This window comes from Pteropus medius, unplaced genomic scaffold (genome assembly GCF_902729225.1).
Source record: "Pteropus medius unplaced genomic scaffold, Ma_sr-lr_union100, whole genome shotgun sequence".
NCBI classification, from domain to species: Eukaryota; Metazoa; Chordata; class Mammalia; order Chiroptera; family Pteropodidae; genus Pteropus; species Pteropus medius.
Genome location: NW_024351073.1, coordinates 395,994 through 417,889, shown reverse-complemented (window position 1 = coordinate 417,889; position 21,896 = coordinate 395,994). Strand labels below are relative to the sequence as shown.

At 39.3% G+C, this 21,896-nt stretch overlaps 2 protein-coding genes across 6 annotated transcripts in view; both read left to right on the top strand.

The window, feature by feature from the left end:
- The window catches only part of FBXO4 (F-box protein 4), a 394,712-nt gene that overhangs the window by 222,659 nt on the left and 150,157 nt on the right, over nucleotides 1-21,896 (top strand). The window lies entirely within an intron of this gene.
- The window catches only part of GHR (growth hormone receptor), a 216,543-nt gene continuing 210,646 nt past the window's right edge, over nucleotides 16,000-21,896 (top strand). For 2 of the 5 annotated variants that reach the window (XM_039842562.1, XM_039842560.1), the window contains exon 1: nucleotides 16,000-16,503. Coding sequence is in view for 2 of the 5 variants with exons in the window: in XM_039842559.1 (XP_039698493.1) it covers nucleotides 18,234-18,363 (130 nt within the window). In the remaining 3 variants the exon portion in view is untranslated. Of the gene's footprint in view, nucleotides 16,504-17,834; nucleotides 18,364-21,896 lie in introns of those variants that run through there. The other 3 variants (XM_039842563.1, XM_039842559.1, XM_039842558.1) reach the window with 3 other exon arrangements.

Below are 21,896 nucleotides of genomic sequence, written 5' to 3'. Positions count from 1 at the left end.
AAAATTTTCAGTACTATAAATAATTCTGCAATTAATATCCTTATACATGTCTTCTTTATATATATATAAGAATTTCCCTAGGATTTATAGAAATAGTTGGAGGGATTACTGGGCCACTAGTTACATGCCTTTTTTGTTTTACTAAATCCTTTAATGTCGTTCTTCCACATGGTTATACTAATTCAAGCTCCCAGTGGCATTTACTAAAAACTTCCTTGCTTTGTCACCACTTGATCTTATCCACTAAAAATTATTTCATTGATCTGATGGACAAATAGTGGAATCTCATTTTTGCTTTTACTTTGTTTTTCTCTGATTACCAAGGAAATTATATATTTTTAAAATGATTTTATTGATTCTCTGAATGTTTTTCTTCTGTGCCATATCTGAGTCTCCATCAACGTTGCTAACACAGGTTGCTTTGCCCAGGTAGTTCGCTGAGACCCCGCCCCTCCCAACTTGCAGGTCCATGCAAGCTGCTTCCAGTTGATTTTCCTTACAAACGGCCTGTCTTAGCTCATGCTGCGGATTTTTCTAAAGGCTCTCAAAGGTTCACAAAACCTGAATGAGCAGCATTTGACCTAGGCATGCCCCATACCTCTTGCCGAGCCCCAAGCCTGGCACTAGCGGCAGTCAGCCTTGGTTTGTGGCTTGGCTTCTTGAGGCACATATGAGTCCATTGTGGGCAGCAGCCATCTGTGGATTGCTTGGTGGCTCATACCAAGGAGCCCCAGACAAGGCATAGGATTCAGCTGAACTTGGCCTGTGGCAGCGCTCTTCCCATGAGGCCCAGGCCTGCACACCCTGTGGCCAGCTTTTGTCTGAGCCTGAGCATCACCAAGGTCACATCTAAGGATGACACACCCAAAGGACAGACAGGGCAAGCACCGTAGCCCTGCTAGAGTGAATCCTGCTCTATAGGGTCAGCACCTGCACAATAGCTCCTCCACTGGTCATGGCCAGTCATCACAGCCAATCAACTCAAGCTGATTGATGAGCAAACAGCAACCAAGGCTTAACTACAATAGGAAGGTACACACAACCATTATAGGGGACATACCTGGATCACCTGGCTCAGGTGACCAGGAAAGACTGTGCCACTGGCACCCACAGCACACCTACTAGGTAAGGCCACTCTATTAAGACCAGGAGACATAGCAGCCCTACCTAATACATAGAAACAAACACAAATAAGCAGCCAAAATGAGAAGATAAAGAAACATGTCCCAAATGAAAAAACAGAACAAATCTCCAGAAAAAGAACTAAACAAAATGGAGACAAGCAATCTACCAGATATAGAGTTCAATGAACTCAGTGAGAACTTTAACAAAGATATAGAAAACATAAAAGTGGAGAGAGAAAACATAAAAAAGAACCAGAACTGAAGAATACCATAACTGAAATGAAGGCTACCTTAGAAGGAATTAACAGTAGATTAGACAAAGTGGAGGATCGAATGAGTGATTTAGAAGATAAAGTAGCAGAAAATACCCAATTAGAACAGCAACAAGAAGAAAAAGAAAATGAGGATAGTTTAAGGGGCCTCTGGGAAACATGAAGGATGCAAACATTTGCATCACAGGGATACCAGAAGGAGAAGAGAAAGAGCAAGGAATAGAAAACCTGTTTGAAGAAATAATGTAGAAAAGTTCCCTAACCTGGTGAAGGAAATAGATGTACAAGTCCACGAAGCACAGAGAGTCCTGAACAAGATGAACCCAGAGAGGCCCACACCAAGACATATCATAATTAAAATATCAATGGTTAAAGACAGAGACTCTTAAAAGCAGCAAGAGAAAAGCAGTTAGTTACCTACAATGGAGCTCTCATAAGACTGTCAGCTGATTTCTCAACAGAAACTTTGCAGGCCAGAAGGGATTGGAATGAAATATTTGAAATGATGAAAAGTCAGGACCTACAACCAAGATTACCCTGCAAAGCTATCATTTAGAATTGAAGGACAGATAAAGAGCTTCTCAGACAAGAAAAAGCTAAGAGTTCATCATCACCAAGCCAGTGTTATAGAAAATGTTAGAAAGACTTCTTTAAAAAGAAGAAAAAAAAGTACGAATAATATAATAACAATAACTATATACCTAGCAACAATTACTTTAAATGTAAATGGATTAAATACTTCAAACAAAAGATAGGGTGGCTGAATGGATAAGAAAACAAGACCTATACATATGCTGCCTACAAGAGACTCACTTCAGATCAAAAGACACACAGACTGAAAGTAAAAGGGTGAAAAAAATATTTTATGGAAATGTAAACAAACAAAAATGCTGGGGTAGCAATCCTTATATCAGACAAAACAGATTTTAGAGAAAGGCTATATCAAGAGACAAAGAAGAACCCAGTTAAGGTTCTTCTGGGTATTTATCTGAAGAAAAATAAAACACTACTTTGAAGGAATATGTGAATCCACATGTTCATTGCAGCATTATTTACAGTAACCAAGATATGGATGCATCCTGGATGTCCATCAATGGATGAATGGATAAACAAGAGGTAGAGTGTCTGTGTGTGTGTGTGTGTGTGTGTGTAATGGGATTTTACTCAGCCATAAAAAAGAATGAAATCTTGCCCTCTGCAACAACATGGATGGACCTAGAGGGTATTGTGCTGAGTGGAGTAAGTCAGACAGAGAAAGACAAATGTCACATATGAAATCTAGATAACAGGATAAACAACAAGCAACAGAAACAAGCTCATAGATTCAGAGAGCATTTTGATGGTTGTCAGATTGGGGAAGGTTAGTGAAGGGGAAGGATATTAAGAGGCATAAATTGGTAGTTACAAAATAGTCATGGAGATGTAGAATATAGCATGGTACTGGATTTATCAAGGTGATCACTCCAAAAATTATATAAATGTCTAATCACTGTGTTGTACACCTGAAACTAATATAATATTGTATGTCAACTATAAGTGAAAATAATCAAAATATAAATATTAATAAAAAACCTTTGAGTAAATTCTTTTGCATTTTTATATAAAGTTTACAGTTATTCATTCATTTTAAATTACGATATCTTGGTTTTGAGATTTATTCACGGCTTTCAACTTAAACATACTTCCCCAACAGGATCACAGGACATCCATGCAACATTTTTCTTTTCTTGCAATATATGCTCTATTTCAAGGTAGAAGGAGAAATAGAAACTTAAGAACATTTCAGAAGAGATGGCATACCCTATCAGCAAATGCAGAGATTTGCATCCTATATTGAATATAATTTTTTATTTTCAGATTATGTTTTGTTAGAAACTTACCCAGATTAACTATAGAGTAAAGGAATGTTAGAGCAGGAAGGAACCTTGGAGAGGGTCCAGGGCTTGAGGCCAAGCCAACCTACTTGTTTTATAAATTCTCCCGGACAAGTTAAGAGACTGGTCCAATGTTATATTAATATGCAGCATGGACCCTGTCTTGTATTGTGTAGGACATTTGGGAAGAATGAACCGTGTGTATGTAAAACTATGGAGTTGGGGTCAGACCAACCCATTAAAATCCCAGCTAAACAGAGAGCTAGCTATATAACCTTGAGCAAGTTACTCAACCTCTCTAAAATCCTGCAAAACATCTGTAACTTAAATTAGAGATAATAAGTAGCATACCACACAAAGTTGTAATGTGAATTATGCCAGATAATCAATGTAATAGGTCATTGCACGTAAAAAAATAATAACAGAAAATATATAAAGTCACTATGCTAAAATTCCCAATGACATTGTGATACATAGTGAAAGTAATCTACTGTAAGCAGCTTAAAATTAAATTTGAGTGGAGTTTTATCAAGAAATTCTTTAGGTTGTTTAAATTACATTCATGAATCTCATTAGTTGCACAAGGTATAACATTGAACTCAGGGTACTTACAAAGTATCTATGTAAAACCAAGCCATTTTGAAAGAGGTCCATGTAAGTAAAAAAGTGGATGACCTCATGCACCCATCTGTAGGGAAATATGAACATATTATAGACACATGCATACGTGACGGAAAATTTTAAGGAAATTGGTTTTCTTGATTTATCCTTTTTCATAATTGAACCTGAACCAGATTATATTAAAACCAGATTTTTACATCCTCAGTGAGTAGGTTATCATTTTAAATAGAAACAAATGTAAGAAAAATGCTATATCGTAGTCTTCTTAAGAATTTGATGGATCCAGTTGTTTGAGTTCGGCATGTAGGAACTCTAAACCTGAGCATCAAACATATTTTTGCAGAGTATAGCCAATAAGATGCCAATAAATATTTATGGCCAAATAGCATTGAAGCAACTCTTTTCATCAGATAGGCAAATTGTATTTGGGTCAGAGAGAAAGCTAAGTCCCTGAGGATTCTCTCATAGCATTCCAAACAGCAGTAGCTTTATTGTTCAGATAAGGGACTTCTTACTCAAGGCCTCCTTATAAATAATCTAAAACACATCTAGACAGCAATGACTCTTGTTGGAGCAAGCTTTTAAGCAGTGCTTAAAAGTTCTTAAAAAAAAATACTTAAAGGTTAAAAGAACTTTTATCTTTATTCTAAGTTGGAGTCCACTCAATTCAAGTACTATATCATTTCAAGTTGTCTGAGAAGCAGATGCCAAGATAGAATTAAATGTATGAAAGATTTATTGGAGGAAACACCTACGAAAGACATAGAGGAGAGGGAGCAGAACAGACAAGGACGATGTCACGCCATGATGCGGGTCTAGCACTTGCATAAGGTAAAAAGGAAAAAAGGGTTGGTCATGTAGGAAGAGCCTCTGATGATAATGTAGAGTATGTTAATCAGGTCAGTGGGGAGCCCCTGAGCACAGGTTGACCTTTAAAAGAGTCTGGTGCCAGAAATGGATCCACTCTAATAGCCGGTCACTGGTTGGGAGCAGCCTGAAGGAAGTGTGTCCGTGACATGAACATTATAGCACATCCAAAGGTTTGGCCACTGAAGGCTGTCTGCCAACCCCAGTACTGACACAAAGTTCTTTGGAAGGGAGATCTGAGCTTGCATCTCCATGGCTGCCATAGATGCCTTCCTAAAATAATATTCACAAGGGCTCTGTAACTGAACTCCTTAGAAAGACAAGAGTGTTAGTCAAGAATGATTGAAACATGAATTACATGCAGTTTGCTATATACATAGTATGATATACAATGAAATATAGACAGTAACTGGGGCTCAGGTATTAACTTCCAGTTCCTGTTCACAAGAATTGGTAAAACCTTTGGCCTAATATGGCTTAGATACTTGCTTCTGTTGGGGTATGTTCATATTTCCTTCTTAGCTATTTTATGGCCCAGATTTCTTTCATCCTCTTCATCTAAGTTTCATGCAGTTCTGGATTGAAATGGCTTTTCCATAAAGTAATTGACCATATTAGTAATAATACTACAAAATATAGAAGTACAAAATTCTTATTTCATGAATTCTGACTCTACATTATTTCAATAACTTGAGGACTCTACTTCACAAAACTTAGAATTCTTCTTCTTCTTTGACAATCATGGTTATGTGGGAACAATGACTCCTTCCATAAGATCCTGTAGAGTTCTCTTTCTGAGCTGTTTGTGTTGTTCTACACAGAGAAGGTAGGGTGGAGAGGCAGTGGGATGGGTTTTATGTTCCTGGCTTTGGGAGGAAAAGTAACTTTAAGGATCCAGTCTGAGAAGAAACAAGTTATAATCTGTTATACTTTGTTTCTGTACAACAGTGCTAAACCTCTCACTACAACAGCCCAGAGATATTTCTATTAATTATACAACTAAGTGTAAACTCGACCAACATTATCCCTAGGCCTTTTGACCAGCCCAGTTAACTCCTGTCTGGCATATCTAGAATTTACATTTTTAAAGAAATCATCCCAAGCTTCAAACTAAAACCTTTACTTGGGTAAATGCAAACTTTGGGTAGAAATTTCAGGATAACAAAGCACTTCATATGCAGAGCATTCAAACAGAAAAGCTGTTATGTCTTCTTTGAAGTCCACTAGGGAGCAGTAATTACAGAGTTTTTCCTCAGTAAATACTGCACCTGGACGAATTAACAAAGTACAAATTACCTCCTGAGCTAAAGTTTTTACTGTGATGGCATAACCCAACCTTAACCTTGAATGTGCCAAGAATTTTGAAAACTCTCCCACAGAAGAGAATGCATGACTTCCCTTTCACTTATGCTGAGATAATATTCTGCCAAGAACAAAGATAGAGTGCCAGCACTCAGAAGAAATTAAAAAAAAAAAAATTTTGATCTATAGTGAGAGATGGAATAAGTAACCAGCCTTATTCCACTTAGAACTCTTTCCTCAAAGTATACAATTAGTTGAGTCTATATGAACCCGAAAAATGTCTTATGGGATTTTTAACACAATTATCACTCTCTGTGACTCATTTTTGTTTGAATGGTATTAGGACATCTCAAGAAAGTTGGATTAGTAATGATGTGAAAATTTAATGTAAACAATTCTTATTGAAAGAAAAGCTCTCTAATCTATTGCTTTGTGTTGTTAATGGAAGATAGCTTTCAACTCAGTCTGCTCAGGATTTATCCCAGCACATAGACTATACAGTTTGGCTATATTACCTGTTTCTTAAACCAAAGCAGATGTATTTACTTTTGTCTTTATAACAATCATTGCTTTTCTTAAAAATTACAGACGTTGTCTCTGCTCATTACAAAAAAAACTAATAAAACTATATTGAGTGAATTTGCCTTCATTCAGATAATTTAGCAAAATTTTTTAAGTTTATCCATAATTATACACCTTTAAAAATGGAATTTCTGGGTAAAAGGATACATGAATTTAAATTTTATAGATATGCTAACTTGTCCTGAAAATAAATTTTACCTATTTACATTCTCAATGACATTGAATAAGAATGTCTTTGTCCCTACACCCTGACAAATAATGTATACTATTAACATGTTTTATCTTCTTTAATTTGATAGATTAAAATCTTCTTTCTTATTGTTTTGATTTATATTTTTTAGCAGTGAATGAATTTGAGCATTGTTTCATATATTTATTATAATTTATTTTTACTTTTCTGTGAATCATCTCCTCTTAATCATCTTTGAAATGTCGATTTTTCTATTGGGTTATCTCTTTTTTATAAATCAGTTTTTAAGATCTCTATATATTAATTAAGTTTTCCTACTCTTTTATCTGATGCAGATAATTTTTTATTCTATGTTCTTTTGTGTTGCTTGAATTTTTTTTTCCATGGAGATATATTGTTTTAAAATTAAAACAAAATTCTAGAATATGTACAAACATATGTTATGTTCTGACATATCGATATCTATGTATAATTACTTTCTTCTAATGCAAAATATGCATTATCTATAATAAAACCAGATAGGAAATATAAAACACCAAATTCTTTCCCATTGAGTAGAACTATGTTAAATCAATATTATCTCATGGTGATCAGTAGCTCAATTTTTATATATATATAGGTAGATTAGTAAAAATGGGAACATAAATGAACTCGATATTTTGTAATCTCTTTCAAAACACGGACTTTGGGGGGACAAACATAAACAACAATTAATTTGTTTTAAAAATGTATAACTCTTCATTCATTCCTGTAAATATATAAATAGGGAAAATTGGGCTACTGATTCTGACAGTCCTATTATGGGTACTTTCAATAATTTGAAGTTACCAAAGCTGTTTATTTCTGCACAGTTATTTTTGGAGAGTGATCTAAAGGGGGAAAAAAAAGGCTTTAAGTTGTGTTTTGATAACTTCCAGTTTGGAATCAATATCCATCATGCATAAGCCATGCAAGTGTGGTTAAAATTGTTTATTACCTCTCTTGTGAGCCATAAACATAAGAAAAACAGTTGATGTAGTCTAGTAAACGTAATAAAACCCCAGATAAAGCAGTAGTTTGGTCAGTCTTTTATTTCAAGTAACCCCAGGAACCTGGAAATTGTAAATAAATTTCAGATATCTTGCTCATTTGAGATTTTGTTTATCTGGATGGATTTTGCTCAAACCCTGGAACACATAGTTCCACAGACTCCTTAAGATTTTTGTTAACTATGAATGCAATTAAAATTTTAAATACCAACATTCTCCAATCTAAGATATTACTTAATCAAAAGAACTTTTAAACCCAAACTTTATGTGGTTACTATGAAGTAAACACTTTATGTTTCCTAAAATTAAATGTCGCCATTGCTTTGAGTTAGAAATGAATTAAAGGTGAATGTGAGATTACCTCATATTTCTGGCAGCATTTTCCCATTTGGGTATCATCATAGGAATTTTCAGAGGGAGAGAGGGACCCTCAGTCTCATCTTATACAATATCATCAATACATCATTTAATCCAACATTTCGAATTCCCGTATACTGACCTCCAGGAACACTTTCTTATATGTATTGGTTTTAGAAGATGCACTTCTAAACAATACTTGGCTATTATCTTATGGGGCAGTGTATATCTTTTAGAGGATCGTATTTCTTTATTTATTAGTCAGCAAGATGCTCAGAGAGTCACTATGGTGGTCCATTTCTGGCAAATGAATAGCAGGTTATGATATGCATTTCAAGAATGGACTATCTATGCCTGTTATATTAGTTTTATAGCCTTTCTCACTTTCTTGTTTGTCTTATTTATTCATCTACCTCAAATCCTCTGTTGGAAGAAGGTGGCTAAAAAAAACATACACAGACGGGTATTTATTTATTTAAGTGAATAAATAAATAAGACAGGTAGATAATAAAATAGATAATAAGGCATATACACAGATTAAAAATTGTGATATCATATGTTGGTTTAGAAAATTATTGAAGTCAATAGAAATAAATATTATTTATTAAGCACTTTGGTTTATCCATACTTTCTATTATATAATAAATTAATTAGAGGTGATACCTCATCTCACATTATACAACATATGGTTTCCTAGAATGTAGTTTGCGAATCAAATTATTGTAAAGCAAATTATTCTATTAGAGGAAATTGCTATTCAAGCACTTCATAAAACACAGAATTTTAGTATCATATGGATACTCAACTTCTGATATTGATGAGGGTTTTGTTAGGTAGATTCAGGGTTTATGTTTCCTTATTTAAAAGAAAATTAGAGTGTAAAAGAAAAGTATAAAGTCCTTGTTCTTTCATATCCTTTACACCCTTCCACTTTTAAAAAATTTTCACTCCCTAGAGGAAACCACAGTTAATAATTTACTGTATTTTTTTCCAAATAATTTGAAAAATATTTATATATTAGATATAAAACAGGCAAGAGTTAAACAGACACTTCAAAAAGAGGTGATCCAAATGACCAACTTCCATAGATATCAGGAAAATGCTGATTTAAACCACAATGTAGTACTACTCCACAGGCACCAGAATGGCTAAAATAAATAAATAAAAAAAGAAATGAAAAGAAAAATACCAAGTGTTGGTGAGGCTGTGAGTGATCAGAACTCTCATATACTGCTGGCAGAAGTGCAAACTCCTATAACCGTTTTGAATACTGTTTGGCTTTTTGTACCCAATTAAAATGTGTACAAATGCTCACCAAAAGTCATCTACCAGAATGTTCATAGGAGAACGATTTGTAATAATTAAAAATCTACCCTAATTCCCACAAATAGTAGCATTTTTGCTATCAGGTTCTTGGTGTCTTCCGGATATATATTGCGAATGTATTTCACAATGTATTGCTTTTCTTTTAGCTTTATTTTCAATACTAAGCTTCAAATTGTCTTTAAAATGAAATTCAACTGTTTAAACAAGCATTTGCTAAGTACTTAATGTACGCTGAATTCTACACTGGGCTCAACTGAAAACCCACTGTAGGCCTTCTTCCCAAGTTGTCCCTAGACAATGTCCCCCTTCTTGCCTTGCCACTAAAGATGTGTGCATGGGTCTAAATGAGATCATATAAGTACTGCCCTCAGGCCTACGAAAGAGAGGCCCCTACACTGACTCTCTTGCAACTATGCCTCAATTCACAAAACAAAGAACCCCTGGGTAAATGAGATGTGCTCCCATGGGTTGTGCTTCCTCTTTAGAACACTCTAGATATCCTGAACTGTGGCAATACCAGTTTAAATGTCTTGAGGTCCTGAAATTGAAGAGGGTGAGGTTGGATAGAGCTTGGGCATGTGAGCTGAGGTTCCACACACATGAATAGGAGACCCCGTCTGTGTATGGGGGAGCCGGGGGTTGCAAGCAAAGTGGGGAGGATTGGAGACTGAGGGTCAGTCTGAGAACTAGATCTTTCTGCATCACCACTCTTGGGTGCAGAACTCTGAGAAGTCTAAATTCAAACCTGTCCTCCAGGTTATTATGAAGATATATTTATTAAGAAAATAGAACATATTATATCAAGTAATTAGTTAGCTTGACTGTAACTTTTAAATAGTTAGACCTATGGTGTGCAGGCTCCAAATGCCCTATGGCCACAAATGTTAGAGGTGAACCTGTATGTGATGGTATTAAAAATATAATATTATTTCTATAATATTATGCTTATTCATCCATTCCCTTTCATCCTTACCCTACCCATGAGTTTGGTTCCTGAATAATGGGGAATTTTTAAATTTTTGCCTCAGACAGATGCTGTGGACTGGTAGTTTAAAATCACAGGATGGACAAGATGGTAGACAAGGTGGCTACCTGGAGAGGCTGTGGAGGAGGCCAAAGAATGCACTTGGCCCAGAAAGGCTTTGGGCTCCCATCCAACCCCTATAGCTATGTAATTGTATGACTTGGTTCAGTTTCTTTACTTCTCTAAGCCAGCTTCTTCACTAATTAAGAGAGGATAATCGCACCTTCTGTTGTGAAGAAAAATTGACATAATTTTTGTGAATGTGCTTGGAACACTGTGTAGTGTTAAGGAAACATACCATAAACAGATTATGAAGCAAATTTAATTTTAACAGACATTCCAATTTATTTGTCTACAATAGCTGAGACCTATTTTACTTAGGTCTCAAATTCGTTTATAAACTACCGGTATCACGATTTTCTGTAGTAAGATGTTTTCAACCTTATACCTGATTTAGCAAGTGCTGCAGAGGGCCAGTGACCTTGAAAAAAAGTATTATTACTCTTCAAGCCCTCTCTCTCCTCAATATAGTCCTTGCTCTACCTAAGTGGTTCCCCCCCAACCCCTCCACCCCCCGCTGGGAATTCTCTAGCAGTTTATCCCCTCCCCTTGACCTTTCCAGGATTCACTCCTCAGGCACTGGGTGGTAGGCAGATGTGTTCCTTTCTTGTGAAAAGTGTTCAGTGGTCTTCCTCCTGGGCTTTTGGATATCTTTGGAGAAGTCTGATTAGCAAACTAGATTGATAGTTTATTTAGTAATTGAAAATATCCTGTTTGCCTTATTTCCATAAAGGAAAGCTGCTATGTAACTTTTTCATACATGCTCAGGTTCCTTTCTCATTCATAACCTTTTTTGCTTTTATATTTCTATCTCTTTAAAAACTAAAAAGGATAGAGCAAAGAACGAAATATGTGAAGACAAAAAGTAAAAAAGGATTGAATGTGAAAAGAAAGAAGAGATGGAAATAAATGCCTTGATCGTGGTAAATTTGCTAAATTTGCTTCCTTGGAGTGTAAGCTGAGTGATGAATAGAAGTTAGGTCAGTACTGGGGGTCCCACCACATCTATCAGCCTCCAGAACTTCTGCCACTTCCATTATTTGGAGTAGCTAGTTGAAAGGTCTTACTCTTCCTCTATCTTATAATGACCATAATGGCATTGACTTTGATATGGGAATAGCAATTTATGAAGGATTTTGATAAACCAGAGGCTATACTAAGGTGGAGGCCCAGGATGGTAGAGGGTCTGAAAACCACATCACGTGAGAAGTAGTGGAAAGACCTGAATATGTTTGGCCTGGAGAAGAGATAACTTGCCGTGAGATGTGAAAATGTGTTTCATGAAAAAAAAAAATTAATTTCTAATTTTCTCCCTATGTGCTCCAGAGATAGAATCAGACATAAATAATAGAATAGCAGATTCGGGCTAAAGTACTTTTAACAAATAGTGCAGTCACAAAACGGAACATGCTTCCCAGTGAGGGAGTTAGTGGGTTACTCATCAATATAATTATCCAGACAGAAGCCAGATGACTATCAGATGATTTTTAAAAATAAGCTTTTGCATTTGGTGGAAGGATAAAGAAAATAATCTCAAAAATGTCTTTTTCTTATTTTTTAAAAATCTTTACACTTAAATTATTTAAAGGGAAACCTTCATTCAATTGTGGAGGTTGGCATCTCCAAAATCTGCAGGGTAGGCTGGCAACTTAGGGAAGAATGGATGATGCAGTTCAAGTCTAAAGGCAGTCTGCTGGCAGAATTCCCTCTTCTCCTGAAGAGGTCAGTATTAAGGCCTTCAACTGATTGGATGAGGACCACCTACATTATAGAGGATAGTCTACCTTACTCAAAATCTGCTGATATGAATGTTAATTTAATCTTTAAAATGCCTTCATAGAAATATCTAGAATATTTGAACAAATATCTGAATATCGTGTCTAGCCAAGTTGACGCATAATATTAACCATCGTAAATATCTATCTAATAATTTGTTTCACAGCCGAAATGATCTCAGAGAACAGCCCCCTCATTCTATAGACCAAGAAATTGAATCTTTGTAAGATAAATAACTGGCTTAACCAAAGTCACAGATGACTCACTCAATACACCAAGGCTCCTGACTATAAATGCTACCAAAGGAAGCTGCTGCAAAATGCTGTTTCTGGTGTTTTGGTTTCTTTGTTTTGTTTTGAAAAAAAGCTTTGGCACATCATAGTGCAATAGAGGAATCAAAGCAATGCCTTAATCTCAGATAACTGTAGATTTAAGGAATTATACTGTGGAGTTGTATAGTTTGGGGAGATACAATTCCTGGGTAGCTACACTTGAATATACATAATCTGAATCATGTTATAATTGTTCTTATTGTCTTTACAATGCAGTTTATATTTTTGGCCAAGCTATAGTGGAGATGTACAACAGGGTAAGGGAAGGGTGGGTTGTAACAGAATAAAACAGGTTTCACTGACAAGGTAGGACTCACTGACAAGACAATATCTGAGCAAAGACTTAAGGGAAGTAAGGGAATACCTGGAGGAAGAGATTTAAAGCAGAGGGAAGAGCCAGTGTGAAAGCTCTAAGTGAGGAGTATGCTTGGCTGCTTAAGAAACAGGAAGGAGGCCAATGTCTGGAGCAGAATGAGTGACTGAGTGACGGGGCAAATAATAGACAAGGTAGAGGGTAGAGATACACAGCTTATAAAGAGAGACTCATGGGTCATTTTGAATTTTACTCTGATTTAAATGGAGAATAATTGTAGAGTTTTGAGCAGAGAAATGTCATGCTATGGCTTCCTTTTTAAAAAAGAATCTCACCTGAGAATCTAAACTGAGTTTAGACTAGGTTGGCAGTGGTCGTGGGGTATTGATGCAGGGAGACCAGTGGAGTTGTAAGACTACAACAGTAAGCCAGATGAGAGATTATGGTGGTTCAGAACAGGTGCTAGTTGTTGAGGGATCAAGAAATGAACAGATTCTGAACGTGGAGTATCAGAGAATATGGAGTGTGGCAGTCTGGAGCTCTACATAGAGACCTAGGTTTGAGAAACAAATATGGGAGATTTAAGTTTTCATTCAATTTGGCTAAACATTTATCAGGCACCCTGTCATTTGCCAAGCACTTACCTAGTCATTTCGGGTACAAGTTTAAGAATATACAGTGTCTCCTTGGGGGGTCTCATAATTAATGAGGAAAACAAACATATCAATAAAAACCGAAATACTTAATAAAAGTAGGTATAATGGCTTATGAGGATGCAGATGCAGGGATGATTAATTAATGATTTGCATCTGTGGGAAGAGCCAGGAAGGGCTCTAGAAAAGAACTAAACATATGAGCTGAAACTTGAAGTTCAAGGAGAATTTCCCTGTGCGGTCAAAGTAGGGTATTCCAGGCAGAAGGAAGGTATGAATGGGTACAATTTTGGGTTTCATAAGGTAAATGTGCTCTGGTAAGCCATAATTTGTAACAAATTAGTCAACTCAATACCTGATACGTTTTCCATGATCTGGAAAATATAAAGCAGCATACACTACTGTAGACCTATACATAGTCATATATGAGATCCAGTGACCTCTATTCATGGGACTGAAACATAAAGACTGCCTTTCATGTAAGTTGCAAGTTTATTCTGGTTCCATAATATTTTCTATTAACCAGTGCATCTTTCCTGTGCTTTCTGTGCATGATGACCTTTCTACCAAAGATGGAGCAGTAACTAGAGCAGTCTACTTTCTTGTCTCACCCAATGGAGGCTACAGCCGAACCCAGAGAAAAGAAGAAGGCAAGTCTTTTTAAAGCATGGCCCTGAAATCATCTCAGGGCATAAACAATAGAACTTAAGTACTTTATTTGTCCATCTGGCATCTCTTAGATGAGATCAAGATTCTCTGGGCTCCAGGGGTGGGGGTTGAGGGGAAGGCAAAGGATAAGAAGGCATAGAGAGAATATGGAGAGTTTGGTGGTGCCGGTGTCTGAAGAGCCAACTTGGATGGTCGTCTCAGACAAGAGTAGAGTCAGCATTGAGGACTGCCTGGTCTCCCCTTTTGCTAGCATTACCCTTTCACCAGCTTGGCATGTGTTGACTACCCATCAGGAGTTCTGCCTGCCTGTGCCCTAATCTTTCTTTACATGGGCAACTCCTCTTTTAAAAATTCCAGACACTGGTAAGCACTCCTAGTCTAGACAAGTGTGGAATCCCAGCAATCAAGGGATTGGGGGAGGGTCTTAGGGAAAGAAATTCTTATACTCAGGTGAGATAGAACAGGACCAGTTCAAAATGAACATCCACCACCTCCTGCTTCAGGATGTAACAGCAATGATACACACCTCTTCCAGAATCTTTCTTCATTCCTTCATTCTGCATGTCTGCCTGGAGCAGATGAACCTTGGAAAGGACTCCGAGGGACAGAATTTTCCACTAATTGGGTTCCTTTAAAAACAGGGGTGTCTTGTGTTCTTTGGTCTTGTGTTCTTTCCCAAGACTTGGCCCCTCTATACTACTCTTTATGATTCGGGAATTATTTATTCTAGTGCTAAGAAGCTAGGTTTTTCTCTAAGTTGTTTAAACATTTCTCTCTGGATATAAACTTGGCTTTGTGTCTGAGAGCCCTGTTTTAAAAAAATGTCATTTAGTGAGCCAAAGCTTTTAGAAGTTGTTAGATAAATGACGTTACAACTGGCAGTCGGTAATAAAGTAAATAGTAAAACGATAGCATGACTAGCTGCTCCTTCAGATCTCAGACGGCCTGGCATTGGACTTTTGTACTTTCTGCTTAGAAAAGCATGTGGTGACTGGGAGTTTGATGCTTTACAAAGTGACATGCTTATGTGCAACAAAATTAACTTTCTGAAGCACTCTGACAACTCGGGCGCACTTTATTTTCCTACAGTGGAATGAGGTGGGCAGGCCTGAATCTGACAAATGAACTACGTCCAGCGAAGGGCAGTTAAAACACATTCCCTAGGTCACACACAAGGACAATCCTCGGGCTGGGGCCTGTGTCTGGACTCCCTGGAGCCCTGTGCTCAGGCTTCTGGCTATCCCTTTCTTCCATAATGCCTTGTGTCCTTGGTAAATTAGTTCCCCTCTCTGTCTCCGTTTTCTAACCTCTAAAATAAAGGCCTTCCTATTTTAACTGTCTTTTTCACCGTGCCCCAGTGAACAGGAGTTTGGAAATTGGTTACAGGTGGAGAGAGGCAGTGTTTTGGTTGGCTAACCACGCTTTCCAAGTTATCTTGCTGGTTTTTCTTCCGATTCCTGAGAGTAGCTGACTTTTCTGTAAGCGTTCATTCGTTTAAATTTCTTGACTTGCTTTTAGGCTCTTTTAGGTCCTGCCTTCTTTTTGGGAACAGGGGTGGGCGGAGAGGAAGGAAGTGTCCTGCAACTACCAATATTTTCCTCTAGGAGGAGCCGCACAGCCCAGAAGAGAGTGACTCGCATCGACTCCAACTCCTCGCCGGGAAACGCTCGCTTCATCCCAGCTCCTCGGAATGCGTGGCCCAGACGGCGCTCGGCTCCTCCGCAGCAGGTCTCGAACCCGCGGCCCCGAACTTCGGCTTCCCCTCGCTTCCGCAGCCAGGGTCGCGGGGACCGCAGGCCAGGCCGGGCGTGACCTCTGGTGAACCGCGGCCGCTGTTTCCCACCCCTCGCGTCCCATCCTCCCTTCCCGTTTCACCCCGCCCCCTCCTCCTCCCCAAGCCTGACAGCCCGGGAGCTGCCAAGCTGGGCGCAGCCATGGGAAGAGGAGGCGGTCTAGGGAGCGGCGGCGGTGGCGGCGGCGGCGGCTGCTGCAGCAGCGGCGGCTGCGGCTGCTGCTGAGCCGGGGCGGCGGCGGGGACCCCGGGCTGCGTCCACGCCGGCCGGAGGCCCCCCGCACCCTCGGCCCCAGCGCGGACGCGAACCCGCGCTCTCAACCCGCAGGCGAGGCTCGAAGGTACTAGGGTTCCGGGAGTCGGGTTATTTTCCTCCTGTTGAGCCAGGGCGCCTGGGAGTGGACCCTGGGACGCCAGTTGTTTATGAAAATGGGGATCTGTCTTGTGTATTTGCAGATAGTTTTTCCTGGGTGACTTGGGGGTTGGCTGTTCTGTCTACTCGCGAAGTTGTTTTCTGCTAGTGGGTTGTTGTAACCCGATCCACGCAATGGACGTGTGTGTGTGTGTGTGTGTGTGTGTGTGTGTGTGTGTGTGTGAAGTTGGTGGGGGACGGCCGAGAGTTGGGGGCGACAGGAGAACCATCCTACGCTGGCGCTTGCTCCCACCGGTGTTTGCGGTGCCTGGAGGGGCTTCCTCTGAAGATAGTTTTGATGTAAAAGTTTTGTGAGTGTTTCTGTTTGACATCATCAGCCGGGCCGTAGCAGGGACACTGAAGCTGCCGCTGCTGAGCGGGGAGAGGTCCTGGGAGGCGCGACCGAAGGAGAAGGGAGGTCGTCGGGCTACACTGTGCGCGTCTACACTGCGCGCTCCTCCCAAAAGCGCGCCGCCCTTTGCGGCGTTTGTGGCATCTGCAGCCTTGCACTGGCACCGGCGGAGCTGGGGTCAGTAGAGTCACGGCCACTGGTCCCCATGAGCTGGGGTGGGTGGAAATTCTGGCGAGTCGAGCTTTCCCAGCCCTGGAGATATTCGTGGTTATGAAATCAACCAGGCTCAAAGTTTTGACAGAACTGCCCGAGGCTTGAGGGCTGCGGTGAGTGGGGTAGCCGCGTGTGTGGGGACAGGGCGCCGGCGGTGCGCAGGGGGTGCCAGGCAGGGTCACCCGCATGCGGGTGTGTGGGGAAGTCTATTTGGGGGCAGAATTACGTTATATGTAACAGGGAGACCTTGCTGAGGCAGGTTGCGGGAGTCGGTGACCTGGCGCGGGGGTATGGCCTTGAATGGTGTACGTGTGCGCGTGTGTGCGCCTGGGGTGGGGGGGCGTGTCGGCGCCTGAGCCAGTAGGGTGTGCGGGGTGTGAGGGAGTGGGAGGAGGCCAGAGAAGTGCCGCCCGTCTGTCTGTGCGGCCGGTAGACCTTTGAAGGGACAGGGAAAGGTAACGGGAGGCCCGAGGGTTGGGAAGTCGCAGGAGTTCCTGCATAGGATTTAAGCACCATGGACTTTAAAATTCTAAACCCGTTGCCTTTGAGGGGCAGAGGTCTGGGGGTAGAGGTTTCTGGAACTCTCAAGAGACCTGCATAGGGGGTGAGGGTTCTACGAGATATGTGTATATGTGGATACAGAATCCTGGAGACCCGGACCCAAGTTGGAGATGCAGATCTGAAATTCCCAGGGTGCTGCTGTCCATAGTCTAGAGACTAGATGATCTTTGGGGTATTTACTCTTAGGCTCCCTGGTGCCTGTGCCTGGGAAGGCACTCACCTTTCCTCGCAGATATTGTGGCAGCTCTGTGCCGGGAGCAACTGGTGTTCTCCTTTAGTTTCCACCTAAGGTCTCTCTGGAAGTCTTTTTCCCTGGAGTGTGTGTCAGGGGATAGACCTTGGAGGTAACTAGTATTGAAACATTTCCAGAAGTTAAAATGCTAGGTAGAGACAAAATAGAATAATTTAGCAAACAGAGTTGTTGGTTCCATCTTTTCTGTGTTTGAGGATTTGGTTTTCTTTTGAGAAAAGCGAAGCTCACTTATCTCAGATTAGATTTCAGGGGTCTCCAGTTGTTTATGGTTGGACTTTAGATGGAGTTAGAAGGATGTGTTTTAGCCCAGAGACCACTGGAAAACATCATTTGTAGTGCAAGCATGTCTCATCCCTCATCTTCTCCCACTCTTGGAAACCGTTTGCTTTACATTGGTCGAAGAAAATTTGGTGAGTCAACACTCAGCTTTTTATTTGGAGTAAATATATCACAGTGAAATTACAGTTTTGGTCTCCTGAATACCATGGAAAGCCAACACTTAATGGGCAAAGGTGTGAAATGAAAGTCTATAAATGCAATGACAAAGTAATGACACGAATGCATTTTTTTTTTAAACCAAGTATAACTTTGCCTTGCAAATATTTGTTCTAGGGAGTTTAGGGCTACGTTTTTGATTATTACTTTTTAAACAGCAGACTTCACATCGTAAACCACTTAAAAATGGATATTAGCCTTCTCTGTGCTATCTCTGGCGCCTGTGTTAACAGATGTTTATGGTGCTTGGTAACCTATGGGATTGTCATGTTGAGTATCTTGTTAGCTCAGGACATGTTTATAGCATAATGTAATAAATGGAGTCGCAGTTGCAGCCTGCTTCTGCCAAGTGCATAAAGCACCCCAGCATGAAAACAAATCTTGAAGGCTCTCCAACTTGGCGAGCCTTTTTGGTTATCTGTTGGTAAGCATTATTAATGTAAAAGTAAATCTGAGTGACAGGGAGAATATGGGACAGTAAATTGTTGAGCTTAGAAAAAAAGAAGGCATGGGTTGTATTTTTTAAATCTGCTACTTGAGAGCTAAAGCTTCTCTGTCATTCCACTGGTAAATTTCACAATTATGGAGATGTGGTTTGCTTTTAGAGAACAAATTTTAAAAAATTGTCAATAGTAAAAAATAACTTCTATTAATTAGTGTGTCTACATGTGTCAATACAAACCATCACCTCTTCCTTCTTAAAAAGAAATCTATAATCTCTGCTGTAGTGATTTAAATAATATGAGTGTTCAAATCACCTAATCACTTTTTGAATCTTGAATTGTTAAGAATTGAAATTTGACAAGATAGGAGTCAGCCTTCCACTAATTGTGTAAACGAGGCAAAACAGGATGTCTTTTTGGCAAGTGACTTTTTTTCAACTTAGAGCAGTATAATGTAAATAATGTGCCCCATAAAATGATTGACTGGGATAATAACTAACTTTAGAGTTAGCTCTCTATCAGGTGCATGAAATTCTACTTCAACATTTCTCCCTATAAATAGGCCAGTCTGCCTTTTCTTGGACATAATCAGATGGAAATCTTGCTTCTCTATTGGCCAGTCCATTCCAGGAGAGATCATTTTTAGAAGGTTCTGCCTTGTACTGGATCAACATTTTCTTCCACCCATTGGCCTACTGTTCAGTTGCCGGAGTCACACACAATGAATCTAATCCCTTTTCCCTTTAAGTAGTGTATTTGAAAGCAAACATTATGCTTCTTCTTCCTAAATTCCTCTTTTGCCTATTCTCGCAGCCTTTCTCACTCACTGTGGGGTCCCACCCTCTCTACCCTGACCACTATGCCCTAGATTCCACATTCTCTCCATTCTTCCTAATGTTGTATTATCGAAAACGCTGGTGTGAAACCCTTAGTTCTGGACTCTGCATCTATTAAGGCAGTTTAATATTTATGAGCTTTTTTAGCCATCTCTCCAATTTCAAGTCTATAAACAAGATAACTCATTTTTTCAGATTATTAATCATCCATAGTCAAAACATGATAATAGTTTCCAAACATTTTTTCATGTCTGAATTTTTTACAACTGGATGGAAAGTATAATACTGTGTAGGTTTGTTGCATTCTGCATGCAATGAAAGTGGCTACTTAATTTCTCTCTGTCAAGGAGTACCAGCCCCCAAAATACCAGATGTAGAATGTTTTGAAGGCAAGCAAATTGAGGCTGCACATTATCGACAGGTAGAGCCTACTTTGTGAGATGTTCTTTTCGTGGACCTCATTGTGTTTGCTTCCATAAGCATGAATCAGTACTCGCAATCAAGCATTTAATTGAATGTTTTTTCTATCCAGCTCACAGAGAATATGCCATCTGGCCCTAAGTGAGGTGAAAGTACATGAGACAGAAATGCTTCCTCAGGCAACTAGGATTTAAGTTGTACATACAGGACATGACTGAATTCAACAATCTGCTTCTAGAAGTGAATAGCCTGCTCATGCCCCAGGGAGGTCTAAAGCAGGTATATCACAGCATCAGTACTAAGAGAAGTTCTGGCCTCTTGTGTGTCTGGATCCAAGTCTGATAAAAACTCTGATGCTCCTCAGATACCAAGGCCTAACCTTTTTAGAGGAAAGAAGCAAAGCTAATGTATACACAAGAGAGGGTGTGGTTCAAAGGCAAGTACTTTGGGGCCCATTCTGTAGTTTGAAACTGACCTTTACCACTGGACATGCAGATTGGCTTCTTTGAGACTCATTTTTCTCCTCTGTGAAAATTATAATTCCTACCACTCAGGGCTGAGGTATTTACAAACAACCTCTGTAACAGCCTGTACTACATGTTAGAATCCACCTGGTATGATTGATTTCTCTTTTATGTGTCTGTCTGAGGCTTCCCAGCTAAATTATAAGTTTCTTCTGCCATCAGCTCAGAATCTGCCACAGCTGAGACTCTTCTGTCTTCTTGCTAGAAATGTTGATGGTTGGTGATGATAGCAATGTTTTTGTTTTTGTTTTTGTTTTCAGCAAGTCTGGGTATGAGAGAAATGATTATTTTTCTTGGCAAAGCAAAAAAAAACCTAACCTATAATATATACTGACATCTGGGCCTATCAGAAGCCCCTACTTTATGTACAGAATGTCAGTAAGGACAAGGGGCCAATGACATTCTAATGTCTTAGATAACATTGTCCATGCTGTCCCTCTTGTGTGTGTGTGTGTGTGTGTGTGTATGTGTGTGTTAATGTGAGATTCCTCACTCATCCCTTTGCATATTGCGTTTGCTCCTTTTCTATATTCTGTTCCCATACAAAGGGAGGAGATAATCAATGATAAATTACATTCTTTAAGTTAAAAACTTATTTCATTACTCCCTCTACCCCACCCCCACAAATTACAGCAGACCCACTGACAAGTGCTTGGACATGCAATTTCCAAACCAAAGTTCTACTTTGATGCAAGAAACCCACAAGCTAGGATAGCATAATATAAAATAATAGTAAACTAGGTGTCAGGAAACCTGGATTCCCTCTAAGTCTCGCCTCTAATTTATAATTTCTGCAAACTACTTAATCTTCTTTCTTTCATGTTAGAAACAAATAGACAACAACAACAACAACAACAACAACAAAAGATATTAAACAAGATGACTTCTTAGGAGTCTTTTCAAGGCTGCGATTTGAATCCATCTTATTGAATTTCTTTTCTCAGCTCCTTTGGTACTTTGCGTGAACTTCTCTGAGAATACCTATTTCATTTTAGTTTCATGGTCTACTTTTTATATATCTGTCTTCCTTGCTTGGCTGTGAGTTTTTCAGGAACAGGAAATAAAGTTTATTCATTTTCATATTTTTCCACTCCTTTGAATGTAGATGTGAGAAGAGTCTCAGTTGAATTAATGGGGAATGCTTTGGACAGTTGAGCTATACTTTATATCACTCATTTAACATACGACAATTTTGGATATAAGCATTAAGACATAGTATTTGCTT